Source organism: Anoplolepis gracilipes, chromosome 10 (assembly GCF_047496725.1).
Source record: "Anoplolepis gracilipes chromosome 10, ASM4749672v1, whole genome shotgun sequence".
NCBI lineage: Eukaryota > Metazoa > Arthropoda > Insecta > Hymenoptera > Formicidae > Anoplolepis > Anoplolepis gracilipes.
Window position 1 is genome coordinate 3,909,909 of NC_132979.1, and position 17,054 is coordinate 3,926,962.

Genomic DNA, 17,054 nt, shown 5'->3' on the forward strand with positions numbered 1-17,054 from the left:
AATATTACATTTAGTCATTAATTTCTGATTTCGATTATCCATTTAGCAATGCTTAGATAGTATTTTACAGAACAACCGTTCTTACAACAAAGTTACTAAACATAGACAGTTTTAAACATGTTAAGTAAACGTTTAAAATTTCACAGAAGAGATTATCAAAGGAGATCTTTTAACGTTTAATTTTTTATACATATGTCACAACACACAGATTTCACAGGTTTATCAAAGGAAAATCATTTCAATAAATTACATGCACCAATGGTTGGAATAAAATGCTAGACTTAAGCTTTGCAGTTTATTGATAGGTTAATAATGGAATTACTCGACCGAGTTTTAAAATCTGTCACTTAAACTGAAAAGGGAACATCTAACAAGATATATGATGAATGTATTCAGTGGATTTTGATATGCCAAACACTGCAAAACTAAATTAAAGGGATATTGAATGTGTTTACATATTATATGTATGTAGACAAAAATCTGAAAATAATTTTATTTCAAACACAATTTTTCATTAATTTTTGTGAAAAAAATTCGCTTTTTCTGGAATTATATAATTTCTGATTCAGCCTATATATAATTATAATACTTAACGAAATTTTAATATTTATCTGAAACACTCGAGTGTAAATTATTCTACTTTGCATATGTGAATCAGAGTAAGAGACTGAAATAATGCATAAATCTGGAATTTCAGCTGAAACTAGAATTTTAGCTCTATTGATTTTGACAAGAAAAATGTGTGTGTTGTGTGCGTGCGCGCGCGAATGTGTATGTGTGTATTAAGATTAGTAGAAAATTTCTTAATCGATCAATTATTCGATGCCAATGAACACGACGTACGTTTCAAAACCACACTTCACCAACCAGAATTGATAATGGAATTACTCTGAACTAAGTTTCGAAATCTGCCACTTAATCGACGATCAGAAACAAGTAATAGCCTATGCTAATGGTCCATCTCTCGCGTACACCTGTTGCACAGCATCTTATACTTGTCCGATAAATAAATATATATCTGTATGACTAATGTTGTTCAATAATATTTCAAATACTCCACACTTTTCATACAGGCAAAATATTGAAAATTATATTCCAAATGATATTTTGAAACACGTACTTAAATATCTAAATATTAAAAATTAGCGTAAATATTTATAAGAGGACTTGAGAGAATTGCGTTTTTATAATTATAGTATAATTTCAACAACTCCGAAAAAAATTATTGATTAAAGGAAATTAATTAAATAAAATTAACGCTTTTATAATTAGCACTGGAATAAACAATCTATTTTAGATAGCTTGAAATTAACATGAATTTTGGATAAATTACATGAAGAAGAAATATATATGTATATATTGTGTTTGAGCAGACCATTAACGAGCTGAATAGACTGTACACTTGCATGCGGGTGCTGCAAGTGCAATTTACGATTGCACGCGAGAAAGTTGTTGACATAAATGATAAGAAAACATTGTTAATTAATGGTATTAATGGCGGTAATGACCAGTTAGTTGATTCTCCCATCGTCGACGTCCACGCCCGAGCTGATTTAGGAATTGCGTTAATGAAAAAGCTACCGCGGTGTATATTTCGAAATTTCCTTTACTTTGTTGCAACAGTCGTTATTCATCTCCGTCTCTTTTCATTCTTTTTTCCTCTTTTTACCGTGCTTTGTTTACTTCTCGCATTACAGAGAAAACCACGGAATTTGCGCTTTCGTATATGAGTTTAACTTTATGCTTGGACTTTCGGAAATACGTCGTTAATGAGACTTCGAAACGAAATCAAGAAAGAAAATAGAGAAAATATATCAAATGAGGGTTTTTTCTGCGTCGATTGACTTTACGGTCAAATTTTTTAGCTCCGTTGCACTAGGACACAGACAAACTGTAAAACTTTTAATTCGATGAAACAGAAAGAAAGTGCAAAACGTCGTTATTACTTTTGCGAACAACATTACCAAAGTGGTCAACTACTTTCAATCAATGCAGATTAAATAAAAAAGTGGGAGAGAGAAAGAGGCAGTGACAGATAAATAGATAGATAGATAAATAGAGAGAGAGAGAGAGAGAGAGAAAGAGAGAGAAAAAGAGGGACAGAAATAATCCCTGCTGCTTGTAATCGTGACATGTACGCAAAATTCATTGTGATGCAACGAGTTTTCGTATGTTCGAATGAAATTTCGATGATGGATTGACTGATAACGTTTTTCAAAAATTAAATAAATTAAATACAAAATAAATATACAAAATGATTTGGAAAATTGTGATCTACTATACTGATTTTTCAATACATAATATATAAATAAATAAATAAAAAATAAATAAATAAATAATAACAGAAGCAAAGTGTGAATGGTATGATATCAAATAAACATAAGAAAAGGGCCGGGGGAAATCATACTTTTATATATTTCAAAACTATTAGTGTAGAGTTTGAAATTTCAAACTACATATATCGATAATTCATCTCACTTTTCCTAGGACAAGCTTCACGAAGATATATATCTATTCGTGGAAATAAAAGTAAAAGCTTGAGATAAAAATGATTTGTAATTATTTACAATTGATAAAAGTATTCATGTAGTTAAGTTCTTGCAAAACTTAATATCGTCTTTCTCTACCTGCCAGAAATATTAGTATTATGGTTCTCTGAGAACAAACTAAAAACATAGGCTTCCGAAATTACTTATACTCAAATCGGATTACTTGTTTGTGTTCTGGTTTCCATTTCCTTGAGCACATTATAAAGTAATTATAACATAGAAATTATGGTAAAACAGCTCACACATGTTATGAAAGTAATGCAATTTCTTACAGCTTCATAGTATTTTCGTGAAAGAGTGAGAGAGAGAGAGAGAGAGAGAGAGAGAGAGAGAGAGAGAGAGAGAGAGAGAGAGAGAGAAAATTAAATGAACAAACTTTACACAAAATAAACAGCTCGTATATTGTATTTTGAATATCTATATACTGAATATCCTATAGAACAAGTATATTATAATTCTAATTACACAATAGAATAACATGAGAAAATAAATTTTATTTTTTTCGCTTATCTTTTTTATTTAGAATTATATCGTTTCAGTTGTATTCTCCAGTTATAGGCTACCTTTTATATCAAAAATAGATACGAGTCACAAAGACTTTCCGATATACATATATTTCCACAAAAACTTTTTCGTAATAATCCTCGTTATACGGGCTCGCCCGCGTTTTTTAGCCACCGATAATGGTGACGGCCACAGATTGCGAATACGTCACAGAGTCGAGAGAGATAATTTTTTTCTCCTCGGAAATTTCCTCCGACGGATGAAATATCACCTGATATCTGCGAAGTAGACAGATCTACGGACAAGAAAAAAAAAAAAAACAAAAAAGTATGAGAAAATTAGTCGAATGGCGAGAATAAACAGACGGCAGCTTAAATGTACAGAACTTTTACGAGACGACGGACATTTTTCATTCCGTCCAATACTCCGAGGCTGAAAAAAAGTGACGAGGTGTAACGCGACACTGAGTAGCGCGATCTTTCAAAAAAGCTTTAGTTTAAAAGATATTTGCAGAAGAATTATTCGCGCTCCGTTATGAATTTACGCGCGCGACATTTTATCAAGGTTACTGCGGTAATGTTATGCGGATATGCAGGGTGTTTAAAAACAGTGCACCAGGAGACCCGACTAATGCGTTGCGGGATAATAGTAAGTTCTTAAATTTTTGACTTCCTGAAGTATTTTTACAGATTGATTATATTTAGCCACATCGTTTTTTTTTTTCATTTTCTAGTATCTTTTATGATGAAGTATTGTTGGTGAAAGTAATGTTCTTCCAAACTGAAAAGGTCCGATTAGAAGAAAAATCAGAAATAGATATTTGATCCCATTGTTAGTTTTCCAATTATTGGTTCGATAAAATAAGATAATAAGAAATACGAGTAATAATATCTATCAACAATAATGTGTATTGTGTATCTCTAACGGAAATTACCGCCAGAATATTTATATGTAATATGTAATAGAATATCTATATGTAATATGTATCTTTTTCATGATATGCGCAAATAGTATAATATAAATTATGAGTATAATGGCTAATATAATAAATAATAAATTTAAATATATATTATAGATTTCCAACCAAATTTATAATCTCCATATTTAAGTTAACACATATTTTCGTATTTTTCTCTCATATATGTTTTTCCACAATAAGTTATGCATATAGCTAATTGTTAAACAATATAAAAAAATAATACGTGTAAACACGCTCATTTTTATTGAATTTGTTTTCATGACTGTAATAATCAATCAAGTGTAATTACTACAATTTAAGTTATTAACTCTATTTTCAAATTTTACTATACATTTATAACATAAAATATTCATTTTATTGCACTAATTATAATACTTTATTATATAAACGTTAATCGAATATTGTATACGTGTATTTCACAATTTTTCTTATCTCAATCGCTTTTATTTAACATCGCTATGAAACACATCGTCAACGGAATTCACAAAGATATTCATCGATATCGCATGTTCTGTCGCGAATTCTGAATATCAAACGATGGATGTTTATTCAAAATTGAAATTCTGCCAGGCTGCAAACTTCTGTTATTTTGTATCCCTGATTCTGTGACGACTATTCATTCTCATTTATCTAGTATACCTAGTACATAAGCTTTTGTCTCTCTCTTTCTCTCTCTTTAATATATAATTATTTAATTATAACTCTAATTTACTTTATAACAAAAATTTTCTCTTATATAACTCCAATTTTAATTTATAAAAAAAATCTTACTTACAAGAGACATGTCACAACTGTCCGGAATCGATTTGATTCTCCTTGAAATATATTGTTAAACACAAAAATCTAAGAGACACGTATTTTTTTATACGTGTGCAATCTCATGTTTCAAGGGTAAAACACTTTGAAAAAAATGGTATTTTCCTTTGAGGTCAAATACTGTTGAAACTATAAAAAATAGAAAAAGAATTATTCCTGTTGAATAAAATTTTAACAAGTTCTCGAGCACTTTAATTTGGTGAAAAAAAATTATAAAATTTTGAGTGATGGGGGTTTTTTGAAAAAAATTTAAAAATTTCTTCTCATAATTTTAACGTACTCTTCAAACCGTTAACTTTTTTTTATTTAACAATTTTTTTTCTATCTCTTATATAGTTTTGACAATATTCGACCCCAAAGGAAAATGCCGTTTTTCTTTCAAAAGGGTGTTTTACCCCTGAAACATGAGATTGCGCACGTATAAAAAAATATGTGTCCCTTAGATTTTTACGTTTAACAGCATATTTCAAGGAGAATAAAACCGGTTCCGGACATTTGTGACATATCCCTTGTTAGAAAAATTTGAAAATCTTAAATTTTAACACTATTATAATCTTATTTCAATATTATAATTGTATGTGTGTGTCATCTCAAGAATACAATTATTTTGATTCTAAGAAAATTATAATCTTCGATTTAAACAAGTGTTATTTTCTATCCAACATTTTTTCCTGTCCATTCAAGAAAATTATTCTTAAATAACAAGAATATATTTTTCTTAATTGAATTATATAAAATGTTTTCATTCAAGCAAATTTCCTTTATTTAACGCAATATAATTTCATTTCAAGATTTCTATTTTGAAACTAAAGATATAAATAGATGTGTCAAAATAAGAGCAATTTTTTTCTGTATAGTAGACGCATATATGCGTACATACATACATGTTTAAATTTACGAATATTGTGTCTAAAAAACACAAGAGAATATTTTTATCACAAACAATGACGAAAGCGCGTTGTTTTTATTACGATGCTTCGATGCAAGCAAAAATTACTCAATGTATACAATACTTTCCTGAAGTATGATATTGAGATGTATAACATCGTATAACGCAAAAACTCAAGATTAAACGTTTAACATATAATATTAATCATATAGATGTATGAAAAACTTTCGACATATATTCCAATAATAAAAAAATCGTGTGGCAACATACAACAAAATTAATAGAATATATATTATACTTTTACGTAGCGGCGTTGAATTTATCGAAGGCGTTGCTGTAACGAGAATTTCAATGAGGAAAAAGATGAGAACCTTTCCTAGGTGACTCATTTGTAAATCAAACGAAAAATCAATATTTATTCAATAAATCAAACTACGTCAAGCGACTGATTTTGCGATACACTCAAGAAAGAAAAACAATGAGAGAAAGAAAAAAAATGCAATCCTTAAGTTTGTATAAAACAAAAACCGTTTTCCACAATTCTAAATACACAATTATATTTTGACATTTCTAAAAATATATTTTTGCCAATCAAATATATAATCATTTTTTCCTCTTTTTTATTGTTTTTTTTTTACATGACAATTAAAAGTTGTAGCGTTTAACTGAAATACCTAAAATTTTTTTCTTGCAGAACTATCGATCGCATTATTAATTTCTATCGTGAAATCTCTTTCATACATGCTACGTTTATAAAATGTACGAGCCAAAATTAAAATCCTGCCCGCTATAAAGTGCAGCATAATATAGCATATGTCGACACAAAGCGCGTTTTAAGTGAATCGACGCGGTAATCGAAAAGAGTATAAAGACTGTGAATACACGCGCGGTCTTTGATCTTTCGCGCCTTAGCACGATATTTTGGTGCGCCCTGATTCGCTATAATGTAACGAGCGAATGAGAAAGCCAGAAATATTACCTATGTAAAGTGGAGTTGCACGATAGACGAGTGCAATTTGTGTTCTCTCGCTGAATATAACAAGCCTTCGTTCATATTCTACGCAAGCAATTCCTTTATCTACCTTGCTTTTTCATGAAAATTACATAGTCAAAAATAGTTATATACTATGTATGTAAAAATCGCTTATGTATATAATATATGTTGACTGAAAAAAATCTTGTTAAAAAATTCGATTTACGTCACTTTCTAAAAGATGGCTGTCAATCAAATTATGTATAGTTAAGACCGATAAGATGATTAATTTCATATTAATTCGTATATTGCAAAGTAGCTTTCAAAAAGCCAGAGTCTACGTATTACTATTCCGCTCTTTTATACACGCAATAAAGCCGGCATAATTAATGATCCAGCTAGAGGAGTCTCGGGAGGAACGTGTGTCGCATGGAAACACAAGCGAATTTAATTTCGACGGTCGAACGAAGCGGTTTATCCCACTGTTTCCTCCCCGTCCTCTCCCATTACTGACCTCTCTTTAATTTGTGCTCGCCCTACGATGACCCGATTGCTTTTGGCATCGACCGAAAAATAGGTCGTTTGACAAAGAGAACATAGGGAGGACAAAGCTGTTCTAGCTTGTGCTAGAAAGAGGAGGGACGAAACGCGAAACGCTGCAGACAATTCCATCCAGTTACGAATTTTAAATCTGATCGTCCTGTTAGGCGCACGTGGATGACATATCGCGTCGCGTGTCCGAGACACGAGGGTGATAAAGCTTGACAGATTTTTCTGACGCCACTTCCATTCGGTACCATCGGATGAATCGGACATCTTGATCCGATGTGCCGAATAACTTCTGCGTGTGAAATAATTTTCGTGCTTGTCGACGTTTTGTCAATGCTATATTTAAACGTGGCTATATTTGAAAAATGTACCAATTAAAAATAAAGCTTAAGTTACGTTATCATAAATTTGGGGTAGATTGTAAAATGTATTGTCAAGTTGTGTTAAAGTCGAAATTTATGTTCGACTTTTTGAAAAATGAAAATGATAAGTATCAGGAATATTTTTTTAGAAGAGTTAGATGTGTGAGCAGAGCGGTACCAATAAATCAATTTTTATAGAAAAGAGAGAAGGGGAGTTCAAATATAAACTCGCTATTTTCAGTTTTACTTATGTATATTGAACGTCTTTATTTTCAACTTTATATACATCTGGATCTGTTACTTTGAGATAATAAATCATTCAATATATAATTCTCTAACAGATTTGTTATCTTTTCATAATAAATATCTCGAAATGAAAGAAGCTAACTTATATTATTATGTTTTATAACGCTTGATATATCATTCTCATTCACTTTGGCTGTTCTCTCTCTTTTCAAATTACTTAGCTGATGCACAGGATTTATGTTTATTTCCGAGATAGCACGTTAAATGAAGCAGGGTAGTGAAAGAGAAATGATAAGAAATTGAAATGAACGAGTTGCAAAGACCGCTCGCGGGCTACAGCAGGTGACAATTTATCGCGTCATAACTATCTGAGTTGCTATAAAGGAATAAATGCCACCCGGAATTCCACGGCGAGCAGAGTTTCTTGCTCGAAATGATCGCAAGCGCAAAGTCGACGTCCGTCGCCCTCTTTTCATATGACTAGATTCTTCATGATCTTGCACAGACGGAAAAATAAAAAAAGTTATGAGAAATTCCACACTGACTCTTGTGGTTCATGTCGCTTTCTCTCTTCCTCTCTTTCCCTCTTTCTCAGAAAACTTAATTTTACTTGTCTCAGAGAAACGTCGACTGTTCCACAAACCGGTTAACGTCAAGCCATTGCGATGGCAATGATTTACAACAAGGAAGCGTAGCTATTTAATTCACGTACAATAGAGAAAATTACAATAATAGAATAGAAGAAAATTACATAATTATAGGGAGAAAATTATAGTGAGAAATAATAAGAATTTGAGATATGAGAATAATATTTCTGCGTTATTACTCTCATCTGTATATAGAATAATTTGGAATTATAAATTTTAATTTTTGCCATGTGCATACTTAATCAATTATAATCAAGAACAATATTATTTCAGTTATGCAAGTTTGAATAAATTTATACATAGTTAATGTACTCTTCATTCATAGCATTCCTCTTCGTTGTGCGCCATAGATAATTTATATCGAAAATATAATCAAAGAAATATTCCGTCATCAGCCGGTTTAACTTCATTGGAAAGATATCGAGAGATGCTCCTTTGAAGACACTGTTATTCATCAGTTTATCCATTTCCGACAGAGGCTACAAAATCCCAACACTTAACATACTTACACGAGAACGATTTCCTTTTTCGATGATGAAATGAATCTTTTGCCAATCGTGGAATAATCTCCTTCTCTCTGGAAAAGTATACTTTTCAACTTCTTTGACCGATATTACGGTCTTACTACTCGATACAGATTCGAAGGAAAAAAATTCGTTTAAATATTTTCTTCAAGAAAGAAAAAAATAAGAACAATAAATTAGTTGAAGGTTAATGCTGGGGTTTTTTTTTTTATTCACTGAAAGACGCTGTGATAAATAATAAACATAAATTTTGCGTATAATCTCTTGGGATTACAATAACGCGGCGTATATCGATTAACTCCCTTTTACAACCCTATATCCCTCTTCTGTCCGTTCTTTCCGTTAGCTAATTATGCGGATTCACCTACATGAGCACCAAAATAAATGGATATCGTCCGTCAGCAGTGACTTACAACGGATGTTCCTCGCATGTAGGTATTCGTCTGGCGGGAAGCCAAAGTCATGAAACGTCCTTTGTCTGCTGACCGAGAGATATTCAGCAGGCTTAAACGCAGCGGGGCGGCGCTCCGTCTGGTCCGAATCGGTCTACTAATGCGCTCTGCACGATTTTAATATCTAACTTCCAATTGTGTCAGAGATCTGCATCATTATGTGTTAATGGCAGTTTGCAGATAGCGATCCCTGACTTTTACGTGAATCAGAGAACAATTAAACATCAGAGAAATTGAAAAGACCATTTCCTTTCGTCGTCGCCTCTGACAGTAATAATTTCAAACCCTTATATATGTATATGTATATAAATGAATTAATCTTTACGTAATTTTGTTGATTTTGACTGCTAATTTTATGTTTACAATACTATTTTATGTTTATACATACTTTAGTTATATATTGTATATTTGTTGTATATAATATATTAATATTATATCCAATATAATGTAATATTAATTTATATTCTTTTATATGTACAAAAATTTTTATTATTATTAAGAAAATAATTTAATAAGAGTGAAAATATATAAGCTTAATTTTCAATTCAACTATTCTACACTTTTATTTTATCATTATTATGTAACAAACTCGATAATGAAATAAAAGTTCGTCAGACGACACAGCTGGATGCAGCTCGTATCTGCTGCTTGTAATGAACACTGGTGCGTAAATGAACATGGGTCATTAGTGCGTATAATGAAAATGATTAACGGCGATCGAGAGAAATTTGTGCGAGAATTATCCTTATATATTGCGAGGCAATATTCATAAGTACATTTAGAAATACTCTATCTTTATTAATTAAATATAAAAAAGGTATCATTTGCATTTCAACTTTATAAGGAAAACCGATTAAAGTTTTATGTGATAATAATGCTACAAATCTTTTAAGTGTCAAAATTGTTAAAATATATACATATACTTATATATATTTTTTTCTATTAAAAATATATATGGATATTATTTTGATTTATGTATAATATGTAAATACAAACATAATAAAAACAAAATTATAATAGAATTGACAAAAGACAGAACTTTCATCGGATTATCCATAAAGACATTATGGGATTGCTCAATGAGCTCGAAAATCGAGAGACCTGTCTAATGTGATGGTAATTCTATCGTGACAGCGCATGATCTCGTAATAGTCATCCTATCAAAGGATGCCAATAGAGAATGACAAACGAGAACTGGAATAGTGAATTATCTGGCAATTTATAATCGTTATATATGAGACATTGAATTATTTAACATGCTAATGACATTATGGATAAACCAATGCAATAATTGTATGCTCAACAATTTGCATGATTCGCATGATTATTTGTTAATCATTAACAACTATGATTTTTGACATAATTATTTCAAATTAATACGATACAAAATTTTTCGTATAGAAAATTCTGCAATTAAATATTATAAAATTCTAAAATATTAGAATTTTTCAATCAACAAGAAACTATAACCAATTTGTTTAAAGTAAAAACGTTTATTCCTAAACGTCTAAAATAAGAGCTGATCAACGGTCCATTTGCTTTTTGCTTCGTAAACTTTTCCAATTAAAATCGCGCATGGTCTTTCAGAAATAGCAGACCCGATCATTATCTCGTTAACTCGCAAGTGAGATGGAACTCAATTTGATCTGAGATCAATTTATCATACAATTCATCACGCGACGCGTGTAATAATAAACGATATATGTAAGTAATAACGTTTCTCTGTTTATTTGTTCGACTTTCCATTTCTAGCTTACAATATAAAAACAATATTTGACAATTCTTCGATAAACTTGTCCTGTAAGTTAAAACGCGATAGGACGTAAGAGCAACGTCGATGACGCTGCAACTCACGCGGGAAACCTGCTTCTCCGAATTATGGTTAACCCCATACGCGGTTAAGCTAATGGCGAAATCGCGTTATGTCGCAAAGGGGACATCAAGAAGCAACGGCAACATCAATTTTAGGAGTATATGCGCCAGTCAGTTCACTGGGGGAAGAACGCGTGCGTCCATCATCATCTAATGTACTGCGGGACCGTATTTTGCGGCACGTTTAGCTTTTAAGAAACGACTAGAGTTTGCACTCCTGATAATTCGAAAAATTTACTGTAATATTTCCAATCTTTTACACAATATCGCACAGAGATTAATACCAACTAAATAGTTGCTGCTTTTATTTTAAATTGCATTGGTTATCCTTTAAGTTGATGTTCTTTTTTTCGATATATTAAAATTTGAAAATAATAAAATAATAAAATACACTTCAATATTTAATTACATTATTGAGATCTTTTAAATCAATCACAATTTTAACAAAATATAAACCTTTTAGACGGGATATTACAATAAGCGCTTGAAAGGCTTCGCATAAAATAATAAAAAAAAGATACTAACCTTGTACAGATAATATACAGAATAATATTTAAATACACATACATTTCTTTGAGAAATTTGCTAAGTAAATAACGTAGAAATACAAACCTACATAACTCTCTATGACATATATACATATTGCGCGCGCGCGTGTGTGTGTGTGTGTGTGTGTATGTGTGTATATATATATATATATATATATATATATATATATATATATTTATTTATTTATTTAGTTATATACATATTTTTATATATACACATGTATATACATATATTTTGTAAAATTTAGTAATTCTTAAAAAATAATATCTATATAGAATTTTAAAATACAACTAATTTGTTTAATTATAAAAAAAGCATTAAATGATCAAATACTGTTCGATAAAAATGTAAAAATATGATTTTCTTAATTAATAATCAAGACTACTTAATTGTGCTATCTATAATAAACATCCTCATCGGATGTTTTCAAAACTTCTTATCGGATTTCAAAGCTTAAATCCGAATTATTAAGATCAAAAACACTTTAGGTAAATTAAGACGCTAATTAAAATTTCATCTGTAAAATTTGGACAAACATGAAGTTTTATAGTTTGATGCATTTTAATGGCATTAGAGCTAATATTAGAATGACAAAATAAACGTTTTGATTTTGTGAAAAACTTGTCAAGTAAGATTCTAGTTTTCCATTTTTAAAAAAAGGATCAAATTGATACTAATGTCCGATGAGAATTAATTATAGTTTTAAATGACATTTAAGAGTCAATATTTTATAAATAAATCAAACCAAAAATAAAAGATCGATGAGAGACAATAGCGATCAATTTCGACAGGGATTCGGAAAGGCGATCTCGACACAGATATCTTCATTCTGGAAAAGGATCGATCGAAAAAAAAGTACATTAGTCGCGTTGGAAATAATAGGTCGCAGGAGAGTCGAATGGAGAGTCAAACATCACCGGCCAAGTTTTGATCTAGAAATTCGATAGCTGGATATCTCTCTTTCTTTCTAAACCATCAAGTCAGTTTCCCATTACAATCCGTTGATGGACCGGAAGAAAAAAATTCGGGAGATAATGTGCGCGCTAATGTTCGGAGACGGCAGGAATTCTTCGCGTAAGTCACGGAAAGTGTGTATTGGAAAAAATAAATTTTATACCGTGTATTTTTCCAACGAATTTTTCCATCTCGTACAGTGTGGAAGTGACAAGAAAAATCGTAATATTGTATTTTTGTGTAATAAGTTTATCGAAGCGTAAATTTATACATATTCATTAGAGAAGATCGTTATAATCGTTTGCCTTTCCTTCATTTTTCTTACGTCGACTTCTTTTCCATAAAGGCAGGGAGTCACTGTGCTGCATTAATAATGCGATGTTTTATACCGAGAGCTATCGCTCGAGATAAGATATGGCAAACTTAAACTTTCAAATTTTTATAATATAGTACTATTTTATTATTCGCAAAATTTATGAGCGATCTCATTGACATATTTTTCAAAAATTTTTGCTTTATTTCTAGAGTCTACAAACTAGGTAATTTTAACAAAAAACCAGTTAAGCTCTTTTTGCATGAAAAGCGATTTTCTTGACAGATAATTATTTATGCTCGCTTGTTTAGTACAATTAAGACTTTAATCACCGTACACGACGTTACGTTGTTTCCGACATTTTCCGGGATCAATTGTATCCAGACATAATGGATAGGTAACATCTCTGTGGGAGAGCGCAGCAGTTTCGGCGTTATTGTAATACCGATGCAGAGTTAGCCTTACTAACATGGTCACCCAGTATGCAAAGCAGCAATTCGCACGGTACTACGTAAACAGTCATCGGATACCGGTCAGGCTGATCCTTTGGCTTGTTTGTCCGAGTGTCTGCCCCTGATCCTGCTCCGAGGGCAAATTAGAAGTCAACCTCGGGTTACAAGGCTGCGGTTTTAAACGCAAACGAGTAGGTTCATCCGAAAGCTGGCCAAATGGTTTAGAGCCATGTCGTAAATTCAATATTCAAGAATTCTATTAAGATTCAACGAGGATCGATTTTTGCAATGTAATTATAAATTCTCACTGAATTCATATTATATTCCTCGATCATATTCTTTACACACTATTATTATTTACATATTGTATGAAAATTATATATATATATATATATATATATATATATAAGACAATAAATAATTATTTCAAATAAGACACAACTATAATTTAAAGATTTTTATCTATAATTTATTTCTATTTCATTGATAAATACAAACTGAATAAAATTGAAATGAAAATTATTCAAATAATCTTTTATTCTCTCTCTCTGTTAATTTTTAATAAATTAATTGTATAATTTGATCACTTTAATTGTATTTATCCATACTTATTCTGAGACAAATTAGAAATTAATTTAAGCATTATTCTTTAATTTTTCTTACTAATTGCTTTATTTAATTATTCTGAAATTCTATTTGCAATTGTGTCTTTTATTATTTTGCCATAAAAATTGTTGCAAATTTGTAGAGATATTTCTCACGCATAATTAAATAATGTGATTCTAAGTTTTAGGTTTTCTCAATTTAAATTGCATAAATTCCAATTTTTCTTGATTTTTTTATGCGCAAAGAATATCTTTTCTGAACGTGCCATATATTTTATAAAGCGAAAGTTTTCCGTGAAAGTTATAAAACGTGCATGATAACGTCACGTATGGGTTTATTGTCATGTTTGTCGAATAAGAAAGCAAAAGTAACAGTATTTGTTAGATTTCAGAGAAAACAATAGTGTATCATATTTGATTTTTATATACGTATATATTTTTAACGAAAATTTTCATTTATGGAGAATCTATTACGTCAATAAAAATTTCATTATTCTGATATATGTATGTAACTCTTGCAAAAAATAATAAAAATTTTTTTTGCCTTGTTAGTTTACGCCTTATTCCTTTCTCTTTAGTTTTCGCGACATCGTCTGCGATACGTGTTGACGTTTCTGACGGAATATATCAGGAATATGTATAATGGAGGACTGCTAGGCTAGGATACGAGACAAATGATGCGTGAATAACGAGGACAGTATCGTGGTCGAACAAACCATTGTCAGCTATCGAAGCGCGAATATCCAACGGTTACACGGAAGATATCTTTCAATAGCGCATCAAAATTAATTGTAAAAATATTAATTGTAAAAATGATTTTATTAATAATATTAGTAATACTTCTTCCCGAAAGAGTTTTTAAAACTGATAAAACGGATAATTTAAAAAAAAAAGAAGATAAAACGCGACCGCAAAATAAAGCGCGGTAATTATCGTCGAACGAAGCCGCACTGTACTTAGAATTCTCTGAATTTTAACGAGATTCAGACGGATCGGAAAAGATTTTAATAAACGCGTGAATATCTATATGGCCGCGCAATGAAATTTTCGCTAGAATATTTCTCGCCAATATTTTTTCATCGAATCTTGAAAGTAATTCAAACACGGCACCATAAATATTTTCATAAAATGCGACGGCTATTTCTTCCGTCCACTCATGCACGAACTTTACGATCGTGATCAACGATGTACGAAATATACGACTGGGTGCGTTTAAAGTTCCTTGGTTAGGGTGAATAAGAATATCGACCTTTCAATGCGTTAGCAATGATTTATAATACGCAAAATCTCTCATGTCGAAACAAAAATATTGAGAATTTTTGCTAGGTATTACGAAACTTGTCTCACATTTGCTACGCAGTGAACGTAAAATTTATGGAGATTGATCATGCGCCGGTTAATACCATAATCATTCCGGAATATGCATGTCGCGTTACTTTAATTTTCATATAGCCGGTTATTTGCAATATTTATAAAAGGTTAGTGATATACATTATGTTAATTGTATTTGATGTAAGAGTACTCTTTGATCGAGTCTGTATTTTTATATGTACTATTATATTATTGCAATTATATGTTTATATATAGTAACCAAAAACGCGTAACTTTATTTAATAAAAATTTATTATTTCGTTAAACTTTCTATTTTCTCGTATCACTATCATTGTCAAAAAATGCATATAAATTTTACTTGTTTAATTTTGAGATAACGAAAATTTGTAAATTTGCACATAATAAAATCCTTAAAAGTAAGTTTGAAGCAAATGGAAAATAATTTTACAAGATTGATAAAAAATGAGGTCACTAAACCTGAACAAAATCAATAGAAAGCAGTTATATTTTTCTACCTGTACTCACCGATCTCCGGTATGTTCCTGTCATGATCGCCCCCGGCTGAAAACTGAAACAAAAATATTTTACATGATCAGATGTTTGATTTTGTCTAACATCTTAGTAATGTAAAAAAAAAAAAAAATAAAATAGGATATATGCAAAAAAATAGTCTTAGACTAAATAAAATTATATTATAACATTACACACATATACATATTATAATTTCTAATCATATTTCTTTTATATTCGGTGCGCATTCTATATGTAGCACAGTCTCACTTCCAATATAAAATCATCATTACTTATAACAGCCTTCGGTAGCCACAATCGTATTATCGATCCATGAACTCCCAAGATTACCTATAAAAAGTACTTGTTATTTCCGTCAAAGGAAGTTTTCTCAGGATAAAGGCGGATCTTCTCAGAAGTAGGCAACTGCCAGTTTCCGGGAAGAGCCCAAACAACAAGCGCTTGAGAAGGTCACTCAGGGGGATTTTAGTGAGTTGAAAATCCCACTCTCTCCCTCCCCCCAGCTCTCGAAAAAGGTTGCGCCTGAAGGTTTCCCCATGTAAAAAAAAAAAAAAAAAGATATGGGTAGCGATAGATCCAAAAAGAATGCTTTATCGGCAAAGATAAAAGAAACTTCAATGTTTTGATAATAATATGAGATCTGGTAAAATATGACATGTCATTACTTTCCCTGGAATCTAACAAATACTTTTGCTTTCTTATCCGACAGATACGACAATAAATCAATCCATACATGATATTATTCTGCACGCTTTATAACTTTCGGAAAACTTTTGCTTTACAAAATATATGGCGTGTTCAGAAAAGACATTCTTTGCACATAAAAGTCAAGAAAAATTGGAGCTTATTAAAATCTATTATTCAATTCTCATATATTGCATCAATTTTTAAAAATTATCAATGTCATTTTAAAGCGGTTTAATTATTTCATAATAAAATGTAATGGTTAAGTATAT

The 17,054-nt window shown here is 30.8% G+C and overlaps 1 protein-coding gene across 9 annotated transcripts in view; it reads right to left on the bottom strand.

The window, feature by feature from the left end:
• The window catches only part of Trpgamma (Transient receptor potential cation channel gamma), an 81,527-nt gene that overhangs the window by 29,286 nt on the left and 35,187 nt on the right, over window positions 1-17,054 (bottom strand). For 5 of the 9 annotated variants that reach the window (XM_072900044.1, XM_072900040.1, XM_072900045.1 and 2 more), the window contains one exon: window positions 16,083-16,135. In XM_072900044.1, coding sequence (XP_072756145.1) covers window positions 16,083-16,116 — 34 coding nt within the window. In that variant the 5' untranslated portion in view covers window positions 16,117-16,135. The remainder of the gene's footprint in view (window positions 1-16,082; window positions 16,136-17,054) is intronic. The other 4 variants (XM_072900050.1, XM_072900046.1, XM_072900049.1 and 1 more) reach the window with 1 other exon arrangement.